General features: G+C 53.8%; 2 protein-coding genes across 2 annotated transcripts; one reads left to right on the top strand and one right to left on the bottom strand.

Annotated features, from left to right (window-relative positions):
- The first annotated feature begins 1473 nt into the window (after positions 1–1473).
- On the top strand, positions 1474–14127 carry SMTNL2 (smoothelin like 2). The gene is made up of 9 exons (XM_079954563.1): positions 1474–2013; positions 6200–6290; positions 8533–8748; positions 9592–9654; positions 10453–10519; positions 10649–10822; positions 11437–11554; positions 11869–12020; positions 12903–14127. Exons 1-9 carry the CDS (start codon positions 1579–1581, stop codon positions 13027–13029), a joined length of 1443 nt encoding a protein of 480 aa, XP_079810689.1. The 5' UTR covers positions 1474–1578; the 3' UTR covers positions 13030–14127.
- On the bottom strand, positions 14120–20382 carry LOC307203647 (tricarboxylate transport protein, mitochondrial-like). The gene is made up of 9 exons (XM_079954609.1): positions 20082–20382; positions 19371–19478; positions 18687–18786; positions 18057–18195; positions 17514–17598; positions 16922–17026; positions 16684–16799; positions 16527–16600; positions 14120–14910 (listed from the first exon to the last, which is right to left on the bottom strand). The coding sequence occupies exons 1-9, from the start codon at positions 20182–20184 to the stop codon at positions 14796–14798; spliced, it is 945 nt and encodes a 314-aa protein (XP_079810735.1). The 5' UTR covers positions 20185–20382; the 3' UTR covers positions 14120–14795.
- Positions 20383–20417: the final 35 nt, after the last annotated feature.

Raw genomic sequence — 20417 nt, 5'->3', positions numbered from 1 at the left:
AAAGCCACCAAGGTTGGTGGCCATCGGTGCCTCACGTCCACAAGTTCTAGTGTTAGGAAAGAAGTAAACCTTTTGTCTCTATCCACTTTCTCAATGCCATGCATAATTTTATAAGCTTCCACCATGTCACCTCCTACTCCGCCTTGCTCTGAACTAAAAGATCCCAAATGCTGCAATCTTTCCTCCTCAGCAAGTTGCTCCTGTTCTGCTGACTTGTGGGAAGTGCACAGCGCTTGACTGGCTAGTGCCAGTGATGTCACAGCCCACCGTAACTGTGTAGCAGTTTTGCAACTTTGAATCAGGTTGGTGTGTTTTCTTAAAAACCCCAAAAAAACTAAAGCACATGTAAGTGTCCAATAAACATACCTATTGCTTTTGGGGAAATCAAGGTAGACTGAAGATGAGAAACTTGGCCAGAACAGATGCCAGAACAGAATCACTAGAACTGCTAGTATGTTCACCCACTGACCTTCTATGACGTGAAGGTGGGAATAAACAGAAGGACCCCCGGCCAATACACTCAAAGCCACTGATGTCTTAAAGCTACACTTGTGTGCAGCATCCAGGTGCCTGCAGGAAATGCCAGCCTCACCCACCAACCTCTCTCCCATTACATTGCCCATCTGAGAGTGATGAGGCTTCCCCAGTGCAGGATTTCAAAGAAGGAATTTGGGTCATTAGAACCTTCTCCAGGTACCCACCAGGTTTTCCCCAAACATACCAAAAGGGGCCTCATGATTGTCTCTGCAAAGAGAGCTTCTTTCCTAAGGGTGAGATGGGATTGCATGGGTGAAATGAATTGGGAATGGGAAAATACAGTTGCTGTTGCCCCTGCCTCTCTGGCAGAGGGGGGAACAACCCTGGGAACATGCTCCCCTTCAGGTGGCTGGCTTGCCTGTGCACAGGCTAAGGAAGGATGTGTAGGGAAAGGTCAGAGATGTGCTGGGCAGGAAGGTCCCTGTGTGGGTCGCCCTCCTTTCCCCTGCTAGCCTGAAAGCCTGAAGGCTTTTCCTTCTGTGGCTTGCAGAGAACGCTTCTTGGGTGCCTCTCTCCTTCCCTCTGCGAAATGGGCTTAAAAGAGGCCAATTCAAAGACAACAGGAAGATTCCTCCCCAGGGACTTGCTGCTTGGCAAAACTACCCAAGAACTGTCCGACGAACCGTCCACCGGCCGCTCCCTCTTTTTGCGCACAGGTGTCCTCTCCCTCTCAGAGCACCCTCCCGCCTCTCTTAGACTAGAGGACCCTCTTCTCCCACCCCCAACGATAATGAACTGTTGCTTTGGCAGCTGCGCCCCAACAACTGAGGAGAGGCGAGCCGGGCCGGGCCAGCAGCTCCTCCCCCCCAGGGGGCTGTCTGTAGCGGCCGGGAAGCTCCCACTCCCCGCGCGTCTTTGCTCCCTCCCTCTCTCGCGCCCACCCATCCCTCTCCAGGCCCGGAGCGGCGGCTGCCTGCCCCCTCCCACCTGCCGTCTATAAAAGGCTGGGTCCGGCTGGGCCGGCCAGAGAGGCGGATGAACACACGGGGCTCTTCGAGGTGCTGCTAGTGTTGTTGGACGCCGGTTGCGCTCCCTGGAGCCATGGAGGTCAGCGCGTCGCGGGGAGCGCAGTCCTCTTCGGGGTCGTCGCCGGGGGACCTGGCGGACCTGAACGCGCAGGATGCGGCGACGGTGTGCGAGGCGCTGGGTCGCTACGAGGAGACGCTGCGCGGAGCTGTGCGCGAGATCCACGTGGACATCCAGGCCTTCAAGAACGGCGTGGACCGACAGGTGGCCGAAGTGCTGCGCCTGGCCAACCCGCTGGCGCACAACGTGGCCGAGCTCCAGCGAGAGAACCGGCAGCTGCGCGCGCACGTGGACCGCCTGACCCGGCAGGTGGAGGCCCTCAACCGGGCGGCGGGGCTGCCGGACGCCTCCAGTCCCGAGCCCGAAGCCCCCACGACGACGGCGCCCTGGCCGGCCAGCAGCAGCCGCTTCGCCAGCCACGCCCGGCTCTCCCTCGCCACCAAAAGCCAGGTGAGGTCATTGGGGGTGGGCGGGCAGGTGGGATCGCGCCTTAAAAGGAGCAGCAGGAGCCCCGACGGCTTGGAGGCCCCCCCTGTCCCTTTCTCCCTCGCGCGCTCTCGGCCCCGACGGTCAGGGAGGCTCCGGCCACCCAGTAATCCTTGGGCGCTCTTCCTTCCTCTTGAAGAAGTACCGCTCTGGCACGGGGGTGGGGAAGGAGAGAGGAGGAAAGAAAGAGCCCATCCCCTCTAGTGGCGGCTGTCGAGCGACCCTCGAGGGCGGAGTGTTTGCTGCGGGCAGGATGTTTGCACGAGCGCCTTTGCACGTCGAGCGCGCTGGCTGGAGCAGGGGCTGGCGGCCCTCCGTCCGACGCCCCCTGTGGCCTTTTCCGCGTGGGAGGGGCGCAGGAGGGCCGCCGCCCACCACCACGAGAACGCGGTGGGCGAGGAGGGAAGAGCCCGTTCCGGCCGCGGGGCGGTGCAAAGAGCGCCGGCAACCAGCGAGGGAGGAGTTTGGGGAGCGGTGCCGCCTCCTTCCTGGGGGACTTGTGCGGCCGACCAAAGCTTGCTCTCCGTGGGGGCATTCCTGACCCCAGAACCTCTTTTCACGAGGAAATGGCCTCTATAGCCACGAAAGCTAAAGGTGTCAGTCTTTAAAGTGCCACAGGATGCATTTCTTGTTTTTGCAAGTGCTGGATTTGGGATGCAGAAAGAGAGCACCCTGGAGCATGTGAAGAGTACTGCTGTCCTCTGTCTGGCATTGGGCCACAGGACTGACCAAGCTGTTTTTCAAGACTGGAGTGGAGGGAAGCAGCTGGTGACTTGGGGGCATGGGAATCCGCCAGAGGTTGAGGCTGGGGATGTCTTAAGGACCAGCTGCTTGCCAAGCCCCTAAATAGAAGGATGACTTGGGACTTGGTGTCCCTACCTCCCGTGGAGGAGATGGGATTTCTCAATCTGGATATCGGGTGGATTTAGTCCTGTGGGGATCACCTTTTTGCCCTTTTCTGCGGTGCGGGGGAGGCTTGCTGATTCCCCCATGCTGGGAAATCTGGGGACATGGATGTTAAAATGTTTCCCCCAAAGCACAAGCAAACCAGACTCCCAAGAAGCTAATAACATGCAACGGTTCCTGGAGAGACAGCTTTGCCTAGCTGCATGCAACAAAAGTTAGATCAGCCACTATTCAGACTGTTGGATTGGACCAAAGGCTAGGAGCTTTCCAGAAGCCAGAAAGACCCACCTGACAGGACCCCAGGCAGGGTCCTACCCCCATTTGTCCCTCTGCCCAGCGTTCGAACTTCACCAAGCGCATTTTGCACCTGGCTACCAGCCACTTGTGACCAAGTGAAGTTGCCTGGGCGCCAGGATGCTGCCTGATGTCTCCACCCCCTGGAGGTCCCTGCCTGGGGCTCCTTGAATCTTACCTGTTTTCACACACTGGCAACACATCCTTTAGAATTCTACCTGTGATCTTTTTATCTGCACAATCAGAATGAATTTCAAGAACCAAAAGGTCTTGTTGAGAAATACGACTTTTGAGCCCTCTGGCTCCAAAGTAGCAACTAGGACATTCCGTTTTAGTGACTGCAACCCTGGTTTAAGGAGCCATTTGGCTCCCAGCTTATATATCTGGGTTTCTAACACTGCTTGCACCCCCACGGCATGACTCTTCAGAGCTGCACAGTCTCTGGACTGGGAAGTTGATGGGCTGCACTGGGGAACCTCTGGCCTGCCAGTTCTCATTTGACCCAAACCACCTTAAGAACATAAGAACAGCCTGCTAGATCAAACCAAAGGGGGCACATCTAGTCTAGCAGGGTCATGCGGCTGGTTTGGCCAGCTTTTGCCACCCCACCCCATCTGTTGGTCGGTGGGGACTTTAAGGCCATCTCCATGGGGAGCTCCATGGACCTTGCTCCCCTCCCAGACTTCTGATGTGACTTTGTTTGCAAAGCCTCATCTCCGCTGCTGGGCTAAAACCTCGCAGAGACTTTCTTCTGCTGCTGTTTATCTCCCTGGCCAGCATGTGTGTGTGTGTGAGAGAGATTTTCTCGCAGCCTCTCCTGTGTTTTTCTGAAGCCCAAAGTGGAGGAGGCAGAGGCAGTGATCCAGCTGTGTGCTCTTGCTTCCAGGTGGCTCCTGCTTTCAGCCGCCTGCTGCTGTCAGGACCACTTAGCCATGACGTCACCTTGGCAGCTGAGCCCTGGGGGGAGGGAGGGGGAGGAGAGGAACCCAGGCAGCTGGAGCCCCCCTCCAGCCCAGCAACCAGCCTCTGGCCTTTCCATCGGCATGATTAATGGCTTTTGCAGGGAGTGGGCCTGGTTTATGTTACGCTCAGCGACAGCAGAGGTTGACAGCCGGGGCTTTGGAAGAGTCTGCATTTTGTTCTCTCCAAGCTCACCTCTGGGTGCTCCCCATGTCGGCTGGGGCTGAGTGCCCAGCACCGCACCCTCGCTGTGTCACGCGAGCCCATCCTGGGCTCATGGCAGTCGCTGGTGGTGCCTCGGGGCAACTGGGGCCAGCTGCTGCTTAGCAGTGGCAAATGTTTCCTGCTGCCTTGTTGAGAAGGGGGCTCAGGTTACAAGAAAGGAGATTCCGACTAAACACATGGGGGGAAAAACTTTCTGACAGTAAGAGCTGTTCAGCAGTGCAACAGACTCCCATGAGAGGTGGTGGACTCTCCTTCCTTGGAGGTTTTTAAGCAGAGTCTGGATGGCCGCCTGTCGTGGATGCTTTAGCTGAGATTCCTGCATTGCCGGGGTTGGACTAGATGACCCTTGGGTCCCTTACGACTTTTAAGGTTCTATGGCAACCTCACTTTGGAGTGTTAATCCAACTGTGGGTTGAGGGCATTGCAGAGTGGCCAGTGAGGTCCAGGCCTCCACATTCACCCTTCAGCCACAGAGGCTGCCCAGAGGTCATAGCACCTAGTGGGCGCACTGGTCTGGTCAGCTGCTCTATAGGCCCCTGCCCTGTGGCTGTCTCCGAGGTCCTCCTTTTACCACCTGTGGGTGACAACCAGGCATATTGCACAGGTCACCACTTTCCTCCCGCATCCCACATTCCTGTGCCTGGAGGTTTTTCTCTGTGTCCTGGATGTGGTGGAGGCTGTGGTTGCTCAACTGATGAAAAGAAAATGCTTTGTGCATGCTCTGAGAGACACTCCTTCCCATGTTTCAGGCCCCGGGCCAATATTTAAAAGGAGCTCTTTGCAAATCTGGACTCCAGGTGGGCATATCTTCTCTCGGTGATGTACCTCCTGCCAGTGGGTTGCAGTTCCTGGCTTAAGTTTGTACCAAGGGCTGCTGGTCATTTCTTGATAGGTGGTGTCGGGGAACAGTGCAGTCTGGTTTATTGAGGACATGGATCTCGCAGATTGGCTACGGTGAAGTTCATTTTGATATTTGGAGACATTTTTAGCACAAGTGACAAGTATAACAATCCTGTGTTTTTTTTGTGTGTGTGTGTGTGTGTGTAATTCTGCATTGATATTTCGTAGATCGCTTGATAAACATAATGATTTCTCAGAAATCATGTGTCAGCTTTTGTCTGTGCAGCTTTTTCTCATGGGCAACTGGAAACAGACCCCCAACCCCAGTGAAGCTGAAGGTTCAAAGATTCAGGGCAGACAAAGTCCTTCTTCACACAGCACAAACTGTGGGACTCACTGCCTCGGGAGGAAGGGATGGCCACCAAGTTGGATGGCTTTCAAAGTGGATGAGAATGAGACAAACTCAGGGAGGAGGCAAAGGCTGTCAGTGGCTCTGACCCCTGATGCTTATGTTCTGTCTCCACTGCCAGAAGGCGTGTGCCCCTGAAGAGTGGGGACTGGGGGGTCATCCGTGGGGAGAGGGCTGCTGCTGTTGCATTCATGTCCTGCTTATGAGGACATCTGGGGCATCTGGTTTATTTCCAGGTGTCGGATGTGTTGTGTTGGGGTATCAATTAAAAACCATACAGCATTTAGCACAGCGTATTACAATTGCTAGAACAGGCAGGAAAATTAAAGTGGTCCATGGGGGGGGGGGAGTTTGGGAGCCCCTGTCAGCAGCACACTTGAGGTTCAGAAGCACCACCCGCTCCCCCAAAAAACTGCATTCTGAAAAGCTTTGAAGCTCTGCTCTGTGGGGTTCTGGCCCCGCACAGGTGCTCCTCTCAAAGTTCTCTTCTTTTTTTTCCTTTTTTTTTTTTTGCAGAGTTTGGATTTAGATGATCTGAGTGACTTGAAGAGCAGGAGAGCCCCAGATTCAGCTGCATTGGAGAATGGGCACCACCAGCCCTCTGGAGGTAAGGAAGTCATGCTGGAGAAATTGTAGAGGTGGAAGGGGACCCAAAGGATCATTAGTTGAACCCCCTGCAATGCAGAAATCGCAGTTAAATGAAGGACAGGCTGTGCTACAGAACAGCCCCAAATTTGGCCCACTCCAAACCTGGCAAACACTCAAGGCAGCCTTTGTGGGGTGGAGTGGGGTATGGCTTATGGGGTCTCTAAACATGTCCCCTCTTTTACCCTGTATCCACCCAGAGATGGGAAGATGAGCTAAATCTACCTTATTGCGACGGAGGTGTTTGCCTGCTTATTCATGCTTGTGTCTGAATGAAAATCAAGGCAGTTTACAAACACTCCATTTACAACTTTCAACATGAACCTTTAACATTTTTTCAATTCTCTCTTTTTCAAAGTTGTGATTGCGATCCCCCTAGGGGATGAAGGAGGGATAGAAACGGCTGAAAAGTTTTCTGAGTACAAGAGCATAAGCCAGGCATAGGCAAACTCGGCCCTCCGGATGTTTTGGGACTACAACTCCCATCATCCCTAGCTAACAGGACCAGTGGTCAGGGATGATGGGAGTTGTAGTCCCAAAACATCTGGAGGGCTGAGTTTGCCTATGCCTGGCATAAGCAAATATTCCAAGTCATGGATTGCGGAAAGGTGCCAGCGGAGTTGAGCGAGCCTTGCTCTGGGAGCCATCAGGCCGAAGTGGGACCCCCTTTCTCCCTTCTCTGACCACCTCCCTCCACCCAAACCTGAGAACAGGGGAACTTCGGCAATCAGGAAATGAGCAGCCAACTCCTTGCTGTTCACCTGCTGCAGTGAGTCGCTGCTTCTGGCTTGCAAGTGCCCCCAAAGTCCTGCCTGCTTTCTCCAACACAGAGGAGGATCTCTGCAGTGGCAAAAGCCAAACAGCATTCAGAAGGGCAACCTGCCACCCCCAGCTAAATACATAGAGGTTCAGAAAAAGGCAACCAAAATGATCAAGGGGATGGAGCGAATCCCCTACAGCAGCCTTTCTCAACCTTGGGTCCCCAGATGTTGTTGGATTACAACTCCCATCACCCCTAGCTAGCAAGGCCAGAGCTCAGGGATGATGGGAGTTGTAGTCCCAACAACATCTGGGGACCCACAGGTTGAGAACCGCTGCCCTACGGGGAAAGGTTGCAGCATTCGGGACTTTTTAGTTTAGAGAAAAAGTGTGTAAGAGGCGACATGATAGAAATTTATAAAATGATGCATGCCGTAATTGGAGGAAGTGGATGGAGATAGGTTCAGTGAAGCTGAATGCTGGAAGGTTCAGGACAGAGAAAAGAAAATACTTCTTCATGCAGCACATAGTTAAACTGGAAATCCCACAGCAGGTCAGTGATGGTCTCCAACTTGGATTGCCTTAAAGGAGGATTGGGCTGATTCATGGAGGAGGAGAGGGCTATCCATGGCTGCTGGCCACCATGGCCTGGCTCTGCCTCTGCAGTTGGAGACAGCAATGCTTCTGATTACCAGTTGCTGGAAACCTCAGGCGGGGGGGGGGGGAGAGTGCTCTTGAGCTCAACTTCTGCTTGTGCGTTTCACAAAAGAGGCATCTGGTGGCCACTGTGAGAATAGGATGCTAGCAGGTGGATCTCTGGTTTGGCAAAAGCAGCATTTGTGTCCTGGGGGGGGGGGGGTCACGCACACACACACATGTTCAGCACTGGAAAGCTCAGTTGGTTAAAGGTACTAAGTGTTGATAACACCAAGGCTGCAGGTTCGATTCCTGTATGGGACAGCTGCGTATTGCTGTATCGCAGGGGGTTTGACTAGAATTCAGTGTTTCCCAACCTTGGGCCTCCAGCTGTTTTTGGACTACAACTCCCATCATCCCTAGCTAGCAAGACCAGTGGTCAGTGATGATGGGAATTGTAGTTCAAAAACAGCTGGAGGCCCAAGGTTGGGAAACACTGGACCAGATGATCCTCGGGTCCCTTCCAACTCTACAATTCTATTCTTCTTGCCACCGTCCTCGCCCCTCTCCCCCCGTCCTGGTAGTTTGAAGCAATCACATGTTTGTGTCAGCTGCAGGAAATGATAATAATCTCAGAAGGAGGAAAAAACAAGATGTTGCAAACTGCTTGGGGGGATCCGTCCTCCTCTAAAAGATGGTCTAGAATTTTTCCATTAACGCGAGCTGTGCTTCTTCACTATGAACATGCAGAGCCCCAGTAGTGACCTTTGCACTCAGTCTACTTTTGCGTCTCTCCCTGTACCCCCCAGGACTGGGGGGGCCTCCTCCTCCTCCTCTCCACCGGCCGAATTCTTCCCCCGAGGCCCACGAGCCGGCAGTGAGTCTGCGAATGCCGCACCTTCCTGTGACCTCCGTCACCAGAGTATCGGAAACCTATTCGGGAGAAACCACGGGGTCGCCCATCTCGCCAAACGTTCCCGGAGGACAGCCGAGCGAGGCTGTGTCGAAAACATCAAGCCAAGGAGGTAAAAGAAGAGCAGGAACCCAGACGGTGGCTGGTGGCAGCAGGAGGCATGTGACTCCCTTCAGCCATTGAGGGCCTCACCCCCAAGGCAACCTGTGAGTGTTGTGCCTCAGACCCCAGCAGGATTGCCAGGAGGGCTTTGTGCTAGGCCCTTTAAATATGTGTTTACAGTGGTACCTCGGGTTACATATGTTTCAGGTTACATACGCTTCAGGTTACAGACTCCGCTAACCCAGAAATAGTACCTTGGGTTAAGAACTTTGCTTCAGGATGAGAACAGAAATCGCGCTCCGGCGGTGCGGCAGCAGCGGGGGGCCCCATTAGCTAAAGTGGTGCTTCAGGTTAAGAACAGTTTCAGGTTAAGAACAGACCTCCAGAACGAATTAAGTACTTATCCCGAGGTACCACTGTGCAGTCATACCTTGGGTTGAATGTGCTTCATGTTGAGCGCTTTCGGGTTGCGCTCCACGGCAGCCCAGGTGTAACGGAGCGCGTTACTTCCGGGTTTTGCCGCTCGCGCATGCGCAGACACTCAAAATGACATCATGCATGGAAGCGGGAAAACGCGACGCGCAGATGCTCCGTCGCGTCTTACGTTCTATTCAGGATGCAAATGGGGCTCCGGAACGGATCTCGTTCGCATCCTGAGGTACCACTGTAGTTGTAGTAGAGGGCCCCCCCAAATCTCCCCAGCGGCTTAGAGACCAACTGTTCAAACACTTTTGCCAGAGTGGGGTGAGGCCCACCCTCCTGGTCCATCAGCCTGGGTCTGATCCTTCAAGGGGCCTGCCTTCCTTTGCATGAAAACCAAACCTGCAGGCTTCTGACTTCTGCTTCTTTGCAGTGAGCGCAGTGAAGAATTGGAGCATAAGTTCCACGAGGACTGGAAGCGCCGCCGTCACCTCAGGTCAGCCAGCTTGTCGAACTGAATAGCTTCCCCCGCCCCGCCCCACTGTTTACAAGGGGTTTCTATAATTACAGTATGTAGGTGAATTCAGGGCCCACCCTGAGCTTGGAGGCACTGGCAGGCCAAATTGCCTGCCCAGCAACACTGGAATCCTAACCCTGCTCAGGGCTCACTGAGACAGAATGACTTAAGCAAATGCTGGACATGGTTAAGCCATGCAACTGCCCTCCCCACCACAGGAGGCAGTGTTGGCCACCAGCTCAGATGGCGTTAAAGGGCTAGGCAAATTCATGAAGGAGAGGGCTATGGATGGCAACTAGCCACAATGGCTCTGCTCTGCCTCTGAATACCTCAGGAAGAGGATTCTTGAGCTTGGGTCACGTTTGTGGGTTTCCCACAATAGGCATCTGGTCAACCACTGTGAGAAGAGGATGTTGGACTAGATGGGCCATTGGCTTGATCCAATGGACTCTTCTTATGCTCTTATGGGCCACTGCTACATGGATCTGCGTGACACTCAAAACACCAAGCCTGCATTAGCTAGGGGACATTGATGGACCCTTGGCTCTGCAAAGACTGGAGGAGATGGACTTAGGTAGCAAACAGGAGTCTCTGTTTATGAGCCTGGTAAACCAGCAGCAATAAATACCTTAAAGGGATCTGGACACATGTGGCTATAAGGATTTTTGGGGAGTAGAAAAGCCAATTGTTCCCTGGGCAGGAGTTCTGTAAAGGGGGGTGGGGTGGGTGGGCACCACCAAAATGCCTTCACCCTCATTCATTTCATTTTATCCACAGAGAAATTCTCTTCTGTGACAAAGTCAGTGTCAGCCATAACCTACGGAGCCCACCAGGCTAGTGAAAGGTGAGGCTTTGGGGCGGGGGGGGGGGGGGCTTGGAGGCATCATTCAGGGAGCCCCCACAACTTCAAAAGGATTGGTCATCTGTAGCTCTCTTTTAACGGGACATTTGCCTGTTTCTCTTGTTCTGACAGCATTGTTGCAGACAACCAGCGGGATGCAGCCCCGAAATCCCATTCCCCACCCCCCACGGTCCACAGGCAGGTGGAGAAACGGAGAGAGCTGGTGAGGTCTCAGACGCTGCCCCGAACCTCTGGGACACAGGCCAGGAAGGCCCTCTTCGAGAAGTTTGATCAGGACAGTGGGAAGTATGTGGCGCCTCCTGTGATCCCAGTTTGTAGCTGTGAGGGGTGCATATCTATACACACTTGTATGAAATGGGGGTACAGCTGACTTGACAGCAGTACATGCATAAAGAATCCAGGGGTTTTAGTAAACCAGAAGCTGTATGTGAGTACCCAGTGTGATGCAGCAGCAAGAAAGGCTAATGCAATTCTAGGCTGATCAACCAAAGTCTTGTGTCCAGATCAAGGGAAGTAATAATATTACTGCCTTAGTCATAACACGCCTGGAATACTGTGTCCAGTTCTGGGCATGACAGTTTAAGAAGGACATTGACAAGCCGGAAGGTGTGCAGAGGAGGGTGACCCAAGATGGTCAAATTTCCTGCAAGCAAAGGAGGGACAAAAACTCTCGTGGCAGCCACAGCCCAGCTCATGGAGGAGACTGCTATTGACAGCTTCTAGCCCCAGTGGCTGGGGCGTGCCTCCACACTGGGAATAGCCAAGTTGGTAGAGCATGAGACTCTTAAATCTCAGGGTGGTGGGTTTGAGCCCCATGCTGGGCAAAAGATTGCAGGGGGTTGGACTAGATGACCCTTGTGGTCCCTTCAAACTCTACAATTCTATGCTCTTCCCTGCAGGGGCAAAGGGGAGGGGCGGGCCAAGCTGAAGCGGTCACAGAGCTTTGGGGTCGCCAGTGCGAGCAGCATCAAGCAGATCCTCCTGGACTGGTGCCGATCCAAAACCATCGGCTACAAGGTATTTGCTTATTCCATTGCCTGTGTCTCCCACCTCCTTCTTTGCAGAGCTCTGGGTGGCGTATGGGGGTTACCTCTTCCCCATTTAATCCTCACAACCCTGCAGGGTAGGCTAGGCTGAGAGCCAGGGCCTGATCCCCAAGGTTATACCCAGCCAACTTGATGGCCAAGTACGGATCCCCATCTCACCGTCTCCCTCCTTCACTCTTGTAGAGCCCCATGGCCTGTTGTGAAAGGGGAGGGGGCTTCGTAACCCTGATAGCACAGAGCATTCCTTCCTTCTAACTTCTGCCCCCTCCCCTTCACCTCCGGCAGCACATCGATCTGCAGAACTTCTCCTCCAGTTGGAGTGACGGTATGGCATTCTGTGCCCTGGTCCACTCCTTCTTCCCAGAGGAATTTGACTACCAAGCACGAGACCCCACCAAGCGCAAGGAGAACTTTGAAGTGGCCTTCAGCACAGCGGAGTAAGTTGGCTGCAGCCTCCCCTGCTGCCTGAGCTGGAAGCTCACCCTTAGTGGGTACAGAGATTGGTTGCACAGGCTCTCCAGTTAAGTCTGTGGCATTTATAGCCTCTGCCTGACATTTGGGAAGGGCTTGCAGGGCAGGGAGCGGAGAGAGAAAATATTCTGAGACGGAGGGCTTGGGGCAAGTCCACCTGAGCCTCCTTTGCAGGGAGGTCTGAGGAATGACCGCATTTGAAAAACAGTACAGTTCTGGTTGCCTCGCCTCAAAAAGGAGTTAGGAAAGGTCCAGAATAAGGCACCCCAAGTGATCAAGGGGGTGCAGCGACTCAGGTGGTGCAGTGGGTCAGTGGGTCTGGCTGCTAATCAGGGATAGTTGCGGGTCTCTTCCAACTTACAATACTGTGACTCCCTTATAAGGAACAGTTGCAGCGTCTGGGACTTTTTGCTTGGAGAAAAGGCAAGTAAGAAGTTTAGGAAATGCTGCAGAACTTGTGAACATGCAGTGAAGCTGCACATAGGAAGATTCAGTATAGAGAAAAAGCATTTCATGCAGCATGTAGTTCAACTGTGGAACTCCCTGCCACAGGAGGAAGTGATGTCCACCATCTTGGATGGCTTTAAAAGGGGATTGGGCAAGGTCACGGAGGAGGAGAGGGCTATTAGTCGCAATGGCTATGCACTGCCTTGGAATCCGTTTCTGGAAACCACAGTAGGGGAGAAAACTCTTGTGCTTGTGTCCTGTTTGCGGGTTTCCTGCAGGCATCTGGTTGGTTGCTGTGAGAACAAGATGCTGGACTAGATGGTCCCCCTTTGGCCTGATCATCAGGCTCTTCCAATGTTCCCCTCTCTCTCCTTCCTCTGACTCTCGGCTGCCTCTTGCAGGAAAATGGCTGGCTGCGACCGCCTGATCGAAGTGGACGACATGATGCTGATGGGCCGCAAGCCGGACCCCATGTGCGTCTTCACCTACGTCCAGTCCCTCTACAACCACCTCCGGCGCTTTGAATGAAGCCAGCGCAGGCCATGAAGGGAGCCGCCATGGCCGCCTGCTGAGAGGGTTGTGGCGCTGCGCTCACCGGAGGAGCAAACAGTTGCTCCCTCCCCTGTGCCCACCTCTTCCAGCGTTGCCGTGGAGGCCCCAGGCGGGCACAGGCTGCCACCGCCCCAGGCAGGCCCAGTGCCAGTGGGTGGTGGCGGCAGGGCTGGCTGGTTGAGGCAGAGGTTTATTGATCACTCCAGGTAGCTGAGGATGGAGGAGGTGCTCAGGCTGCCCTTTCCTCCATTTGGCACAGGCCCCCAGGGGTGTCTGCCTGTGCCTGGAAGCTGCCTTCATCATGTGTGCCAACAGAGCTCAGTGCCACCCTCTCACCCACCCCTGAGCCCTGTTTTCCTGAGTTGAGGTTAGTAGCAGAGGCTGGATGCCAGGTGCTAGATGTGGCCAGGGGTTAAGTTCTTGAAGGAACCCCCCAGCCTGTGTGTGTTTGTGTTTGTGTTTGGCATTGGGCAGCCCAGTTCCGTTTTTACTTCTACTGTGAAGGCAACTTTGCTTCTGCTGCCCAACTCCAAGGTGCAACAGCCCATGTGGCCAAGCTGAGAGATGAACAATTGCCCCATTGGCCACAGGAGCCACAAGTCAGATTGCCAAGACCAGCCTGGCTCCTCTTTGTCCCACTGTCATTTCCCACCTTCAAGGCAGGCCACGCTGTTTGTATGTGTGTGTGTTCACTCTGTCTCCCCGCTTTGGACGTAGTTGAAGCCAGCCTGAAGAGACCCCAGGGGGTTAGAGGGCAGAAGACTCTGCATAGTTCCCCAAATATGGAAACTGAGCAGGACCTCTTGTCCCAAACAGCCTCCCTCCCAGCTTGAAAATGAGCCCTAAAATTCTGCACCCTGTGGAGGAGGGCTCCTTAGTTCTGCTAGGCACCCGCTACCCCCACCCTAAAAAAGGTGCTCCCGGCTTGCTCAGGCCAGCAAGAGCTGCTCCGAGCCTTTTGGGCTAAGGCTTCCTTGCTGATATTTATACATACATATATATATAATGCCTGGCTCTGTACAGATGGCCATTTCTAATCCTCTCTCAATATATTAAAAGGCAGCTCTTGTTTGGTCTTCGTCCTTTTATTCTGAAAAGCAACATTTATGAACTTGTAAACATCAAGTCAACCTTAAATAACAGCGGCAACTAAGTTAGAAAAAGAGACGGACATAAAAAGGCACGAACATCAGAAACACGCAACGGCTTTCCTCGAAATGGGTGCAATGGCTCCTTCCTAGAGTGGAGAGGAATTGCCCCCAGGAACAAATCCAGCTTCTCTGCACGTGCGAATGGATGCAGGCAGACTGTCCTCTCTAAAGGAGGGGAGGGGGCTGCTGTGCCTGGCTTGAGCTTGCAATGCAAAGCCTCTCTCCTGTAATGCATCTGCTCCCGAAACACACTGGCAACAGCTGACTTGGAGTGGACAGCACCTCTCCCCACCCCTGGAATTGGTAGCAGGAAGAGTATGCGCTCCTGACCATAAATAGGTATACAAAAGCCATGTGGCGCTTGAGCTGGAAGCATTTTGAGTAACGATCAGTGTTCCCAGAGAATGGGGGGTGGGCAAGGTTAATAAGAGCAAGGTGACCCTTTTGCTGGGGGGCTATCCTGGAAGAGGGGAACCTCTGACCTTACAAGGCTTCCCCCTCTCCTGGGTGGGTGGGAGGGAAGGGAGAGGAAATGGGAGCTGTGGGTGGGACGGGGATTCGTCCGCCAGCCCCTCCTGCACCAGAAGAGCCTCACATGGTTTTCCAGACCTTGTTGAGAAGTTTCACCACCTCCTCGTAAATGACAAAAACGATGGCCACATCCAGGCAGACCCGGCCGAGGCGGGGGACCGTCCCTTTGTAGAACCTGTGCAAGGGAAGAGATCCCAAAATCAGAAAAAGGGTTTTCAACAGTTTGCCCCCCCCACCTGTTAATCCAATATCAGCCAGCAGCTGGTGGGTGGAGACTCGGAAGGGCTGGACCAAGGAGACCTGGGTTCAAAACTCAGCCCAGCCATTTATTTTATATATGTTTTCATTGAGTTTATTTTACAACAAATACATACACACACTTACCAAACAACATAAAAATAACGCCCAATCAAAAAAACAACAACACAGCAACAGAACGAAAAACAAAAAGATACAAATAAAACATAACTATGGAAACTTATACAAAACAACTCGTCCACAAAATAAATACGTACTATATTTCAACTCTTCTTCCAATTGGCTTCCTTCATCCTCAACATGGTTCTCTCTTCAATTTTTGGTAAACTCTCCTTTTTAGTTTTTTATTATCCCTTATACTTTCTGTTTTTAATAGCTCAGCTATTTAGGCTCATTGGGTGAGTGGGAGGGTCAGTCACTGTCTCAGCCTGGTTTACTTTGCAGGGTTGCTTTGTGGATAATATGGGCAGTGGTAAAAGGAAAGAGGACCACGCACACTTGCTTTGAACGTACTGGATGAAAGCCACGAATAAGGTTGAGTGGCCATCTGTCAGGAATTCTTGAGTTGCGACCCCCACATTGCAGGGGGTTGGACTAGAGGACCCTCGGGGCTCCCTTCCAACTCTACAATTTATACTCATTAAATGAGAGGGCTGCCTGCAGAGTCCCCAGCTGCAGGTAGGGACATCTTGCAAGGGAAGGCAGAGAACTCTTGGAGGTACAGGGAATGCCTTTTGTGCTTCATCACATATGTCAACAACTGAGAATTGGCAGTGTGTCTTATGACAAATGTGAGAGGGGGAAGAGGAGAAAATGCCAGACAGTGGTTCCATCCAGTATCCTGCCTCCCAGGCTGTATTTTTTATTTATAAAAATACTTCTATACCACTGTATCAAAAAAAATCAAATAAAAATCAAAGAGGTACGGTATATAGAAACAAAACCATAAAAACAGTTTTAAACAGTCATCAACTAGCCATTGTGGAAGGGTGTGTATTCTCAATTGCTTGCACAGGCCTGGCAGAATAGAAAAGCTTTCAGCAGGCATTTAAATGTTGGCATGGAAGGTGCTTGCTGAATCTCCAGTTTCAGAGAGTTCCGCAGGACTGGGCTGATGCAACACCAAGGGCTCAGTTTCTCTGACCAGTGATGCTGCTGCAGGTGATCTCAGTGATCGAGCTGGGATAGAAGGGTTCAGGCAGTCAATGCTGCAACCACAAGGACTCTGCAGAAGATAAACTGGAGTGCTAAAGTCCAGTACAGTGTGGGAGATTGTGCACTTGGCTTGGCTGTGGGTGGGTAGGTGAGTGAGGAGAAGAGGCCTGGATTCAAATCGCTGCTCAGCCTCAAGGCTCATTGAGCAGCCTTTGAAAAATCAATATATCTAGGCCTGGCCTACCTCGTAAGATCGTTGTTAAGGCTAAAACACCACTGAGTTGCCAAAGAGGAGAGAGAGTGAGATAAAAGCTTAAAGCAGACAAAAGAACCCCAGTGCAAGTCAGCTAAGATGAAGGCCAGTTTAGCCTCACTCACGCCAAAGGGCCCTCGTTTTTCAGGATCTGGTAGGCACAATCCAGGGTGTTTCGGTACTTGTATGCTTCCAGTCCCTTGAGAAAGAGAAGAGGGAGGTTTGGAGTTAAGAGCAGCTCAAATCCAGCCCCTTCCCAGAGGTGGCTCGGGGTGCCCTCACCTGCATTCTGGTCTTGATGACATCCAGGGGGGTGTTGCCAAAGACGCTGGCTGCTCCCGCAGTGGCTCCAAATGCAGCCGTGACAAACGGGTTCATCTCCCTGTGGGGGTCGTCCCCTGCCAGGCCCAGCAGAAGGGCAGAGAAAGGGGCATTCAGGCTGATGCAGGAAAGGACTGCCACCACCAGCAGCACAGGGATAAAGAAAGCTCATCCCAGGCTTAGCCGAGTGCCTTCTTACCTAGATACCAGTTGCGGAAGGAGGTCATGACGAAGAAGCGGATGGCCTGGTTAGAGCCTTGCTTGAGGATGGTGGCTGTGAGGCCCTGGTAGGTCCCACGCAGGCCTGCAGGGCAGAGAAAATGGGGAGCTCCGGTTAGGGGGCGGCTGCTGCCTGTTTCCCTTCAAGTCCACCTGGCCTCAGGCCAAGAGAGAGTTTAGGGGTTTCTGTGCGGCAGACATCCCTATGGCTCTACACTGCTTGGGCAAAGCTTCCCCCGTTTTCGGGAAAAGGCCATAGCTTGGTGCTTTGCATTGCATTGCATTGCAGGGGGTTGGACTGGATGACCCTTGGGGTTCCCTTCTAACTCTACGGAAGAGCATCTGCTTTGCATGCAGAAAAGAACCGGCATGGTGTAGTAGTTAGTTGCCCTCTTCTGAACACCTTCCAGCTTGCCAGTAGTCTTCTTAAACTGGGTTGCCCAGAACCAGATGCAGGAGTCCGGGTGGGGTCTTTGTGGCAGAATTTGCCACCAAGCAGCCGTAATGAGGGCTTTATTTGTTATTCTGCTGCAGAGACAAAAGCAGCTGTCTGCATTTCTGCTCCAGCTTACCTTGTTCCCGCACAATTTCCCGAACTCCGTGGAAAAAGCCTCTGTACCTGGGTGTCAGGGACCCCTGATCGTGAATGAACTTCACCTGCAAACGGCAATGAAGAATAACGAATTCAGCACCAAAATTATTCCTTGCCTGTGTCTGTCCTCATCAATAAATCCATAGCTGAAAATAGGATAGGAGAAAATGAGGGCCGATGTGCCCTCCTGCCACACTGAAAATGCGCTCTAAATGGTGCATCAAGCTTGGCCTGGGTACCTGGCTGCAATCAGGGAGACCTGGGTTCAGAAAAAGATATATCCACTGAGCCACAAAACTTTCTGCATGACCTCAGGCCAACAGCCAGACCTACCTCACAGGTAGGTAATGTTAGGAGAAGAGGGTGTGATGTCATGCACATGGGACAGGACCCCCCCCCCAAAGTTGGGTGCAACTCGGCAACTATGGGTGGGGGCACATTCATTTCCGCCGGCCTCTGCCTTAAGGCTGCAGTTCCACCACATCTGCCATGAGATGCAACCAATGCTTGGAGCTGCACCTACCTTGATGGTCTCCATGGGGCAGACGACCACCACGGCCTCTGCCACGCCAGCCCCAAGGCCACACAGCAAACTCTTCTTGCTGTCCAGCTTCCCTTGAGGGTCCTTGGCAGAATTGCTGAGGACCTCAAAGACCCCAAACCTGCAGAAAACCAGGGGGCCGAAACTGTGTCATGGGATCATAGAATTGTAGAGTTGGAAGAGATCCCAGAGAGTCAACTAGCCCAACCCAATGCAGGGATCACAACTATCTCTGGGCAGCAGCTGCTGCCACCCCTGTTCTCTGAACTTCCCCTCCTGACCCAAAGAGAGGTGCCTCTCAGAGGCAACCTTTGCCTGCAGAGCTTATAGACAGGACTGCTGCAATAAACAGCTGTGCAAGCCTACGGGAGGCAGAGACGTGAGAGGGCAACAGAGGGGGGGGGGAGAAAGAGGGGCAGAGGCCAGTGTTGCCCATGGCACCCCTGACCATCCTTCAAGGCACCCCAGGGTGACACAGCATACTGGTTGAAAACCACTGCTCTAGTGAGTCCATTTGGGTGCTGTATTTAGGACCCCCAAAGCGGCCCCTGTGTGCAAGTCTGAGAAAAGCCAACAGGGTGATGTCACCAAGAAAGAGCAGCAGGTGCCTACCTGACAGCAGATTTTGGGATGGATCCATACAGCAGGGAGCTGAGGCCCCTGTAGAGCCCCCGGAAGCCATGGTCCTGGACAGTCAGTCTCACACAGTGCCCTGCAAGGGAGGCACCAAAGACGCTGTGAGCACAGGAGATGCGGAATGCGGTCTGGCTCACTTGCGAGAGCTGCCTGGAGCTCCTGGCTTGAGTAAAGTTCTGGGAAGGGAATCTGAAGTCATTGCAAGGCAGAGGGTCTGTGACCACTCAACTGCAAGGGGGATATGTGCTCCTTCCAGAGGAACTCTTCCCAGGCCTCTGCTTCACTTGCTAGTCTGCACATGGGCTCAAGGGAAGCCTCAATTTCACAGAGGGGGTGTGGCCCAACTAGATCACAAGGAGGGGGTCAGGTGGAGAGATATTTGTAGGGGGCACAAATATGCCTTGTTCTTGGGAAGGGCTGAGTCTAACAGCAAGTGCCTGAGAAGACATTAGGCCCACCTACCAACCTGCCTTGGGTAGGGAGACTGGGTCTAAACAAAACCAGAACAAGGAAGGGAGTCCCAGCAGAGGATCAGAGCAGCCAGTCGTAGAATTGTAGACTTTGAAGGGACCCCCAAGGGTCATCTAGTCTAACCCCCCGCCATGCAAAGGCCTTGGGACTCTGGCCAGCCCGCTCCAAGGGGTGGAAAGGGTGGCTGACCAATGCTCCTGTAGCGCGGTGGGTTGGCCCTCTCATCCAGCTGCAGCTGCGTCTTGACATACTCTGTGGGGAAGGTGATGCAGATCTCGATGCCCCCCGCAATGCCGCCTGAGCAGGAGAGAGAAAAGGGGGTGAGGCGTCAGTGAGCTGGGCCCTGATCTGCGTGGAGGAAAGAGGGATGCTCCGTGCCCGAAGAGTCAGCCTGCTGTGTCCTGCTCTGCAGGGCAGGCGGTGCTTCAAGAGAGTCAGGTCTGGGCAGCAGAGGAAGCCGCGTTGCATCAAAGGAGGGCGATGACGGTTCGCCTAACTCAGTACTGCCGGTACTGACTGGCAGCGCCTCTCTAGGGTGCCCGTCGGGAGGTCCTCTCCCATTCCCACCCCTGGAGATGCTGCGTCGGGGGCTTTCTGTCGATAGAAGCAGGTGCTGTGTCCACTGAGCAACACGGTCCTTTGAAGGGCTCTCTCCACCCATCCTTCAGCCTCCGGGCCAGAGAGGGGCTCTCGGGGGCCAAAGGCGAGGAGGAGCCACGGGGAAGCGAAGGGACGCCAACCCGCCCGCGCCGGTGGGACCGGGAGGTCGCGCCGTCAACCAAAGGGACGTTCTCCTCCTCCTCTCCCCTCATTCCACACCGCAGTGTGTTCTGTGCCCGCCCGCCCGGGGGACGGAAAGTGGGTGCGGGGGAGGGGCCGCCGCGGCCGTTTCTGCCTCACCTGCCAGGATGGCCTTGCCCGGGTGGGTCAATTTGGGCCGGCCGGGGGCGGCGGCGGCCACCGGAGGGGCTCGAGCCCCGCCAGGCTCCGAGGTCTCGGCCATTCCGACACGCCCAGGCGACTGTGAGGCTGAGGCGGCTCCTCGGCTCGATTACAATATTCATAAGCCCCTCATGAATATTAATAGATGGCGCGGGCCGCTCGAGCCAGCCTCAGGGGGCACGCGGATTGGCAGCTGCGAGGCCCAGAGAGCATGCGATTGGCTGAGCGCAGAGGCGAAGTCGGGTGGCCGAGTGGGATGCTTCCCTACCCCCACCACATTCTGCTGGCATTGGC

This window comes from Podarcis cretensis (assembly GCF_951804945.1).
Source record: "Podarcis cretensis genome assembly, chromosome: 15".
NCBI classification, from domain to species: Eukaryota; Metazoa; Chordata; class Lepidosauria; order Squamata; family Lacertidae; genus Podarcis; species Podarcis cretensis.
This window is presented reverse-complemented; position numbering and strand designations above follow the sequence as displayed.

Coding starts and splice junctions, on each gene's coding strand:
- SMTNL2 (XM_079954563.1), top strand. CDS start 1,579: ATGGAGGTCAGCGCGTCGCGGGGAGCGCAGTCCTCTTCGGGGTCGTCG. Junction 8,749..9,591: donor GAAAACATCAAGCCAAGGAG/GTAAAAGAAGAG, acceptor GCTTCTTTGCAG/TGAGCGCAGTGAAGAATTGG. Junction 10,823..11,436: donor TTTGATCAGGACAGTGGGAA/GTATGTGGCGCC, acceptor TCTTCCCTGCAG/GGGCAAAGGGGAGGGGCGGG.
- LOC307203647 (XM_079954609.1), bottom strand. CDS start 20,184: ATGGCCGAGACCTCGGAGCCTGGCGGGGCTCGAGCCCCTCCGGTGGCC. Junction 19,479..20,081: donor GGGCAAGGCCATCCTGGCAG/GTGAGGCAGAAA, acceptor TCTCCTGCTCAG/GCGGCATTGCGGGGGGCATC. Junction 16,800..16,921: donor CTTCCGCAACTGGTATCTAG/GTAAGAAGGCAC, acceptor TGGGCCTGGCAG/GGGACGACCCCCACAGGGAG.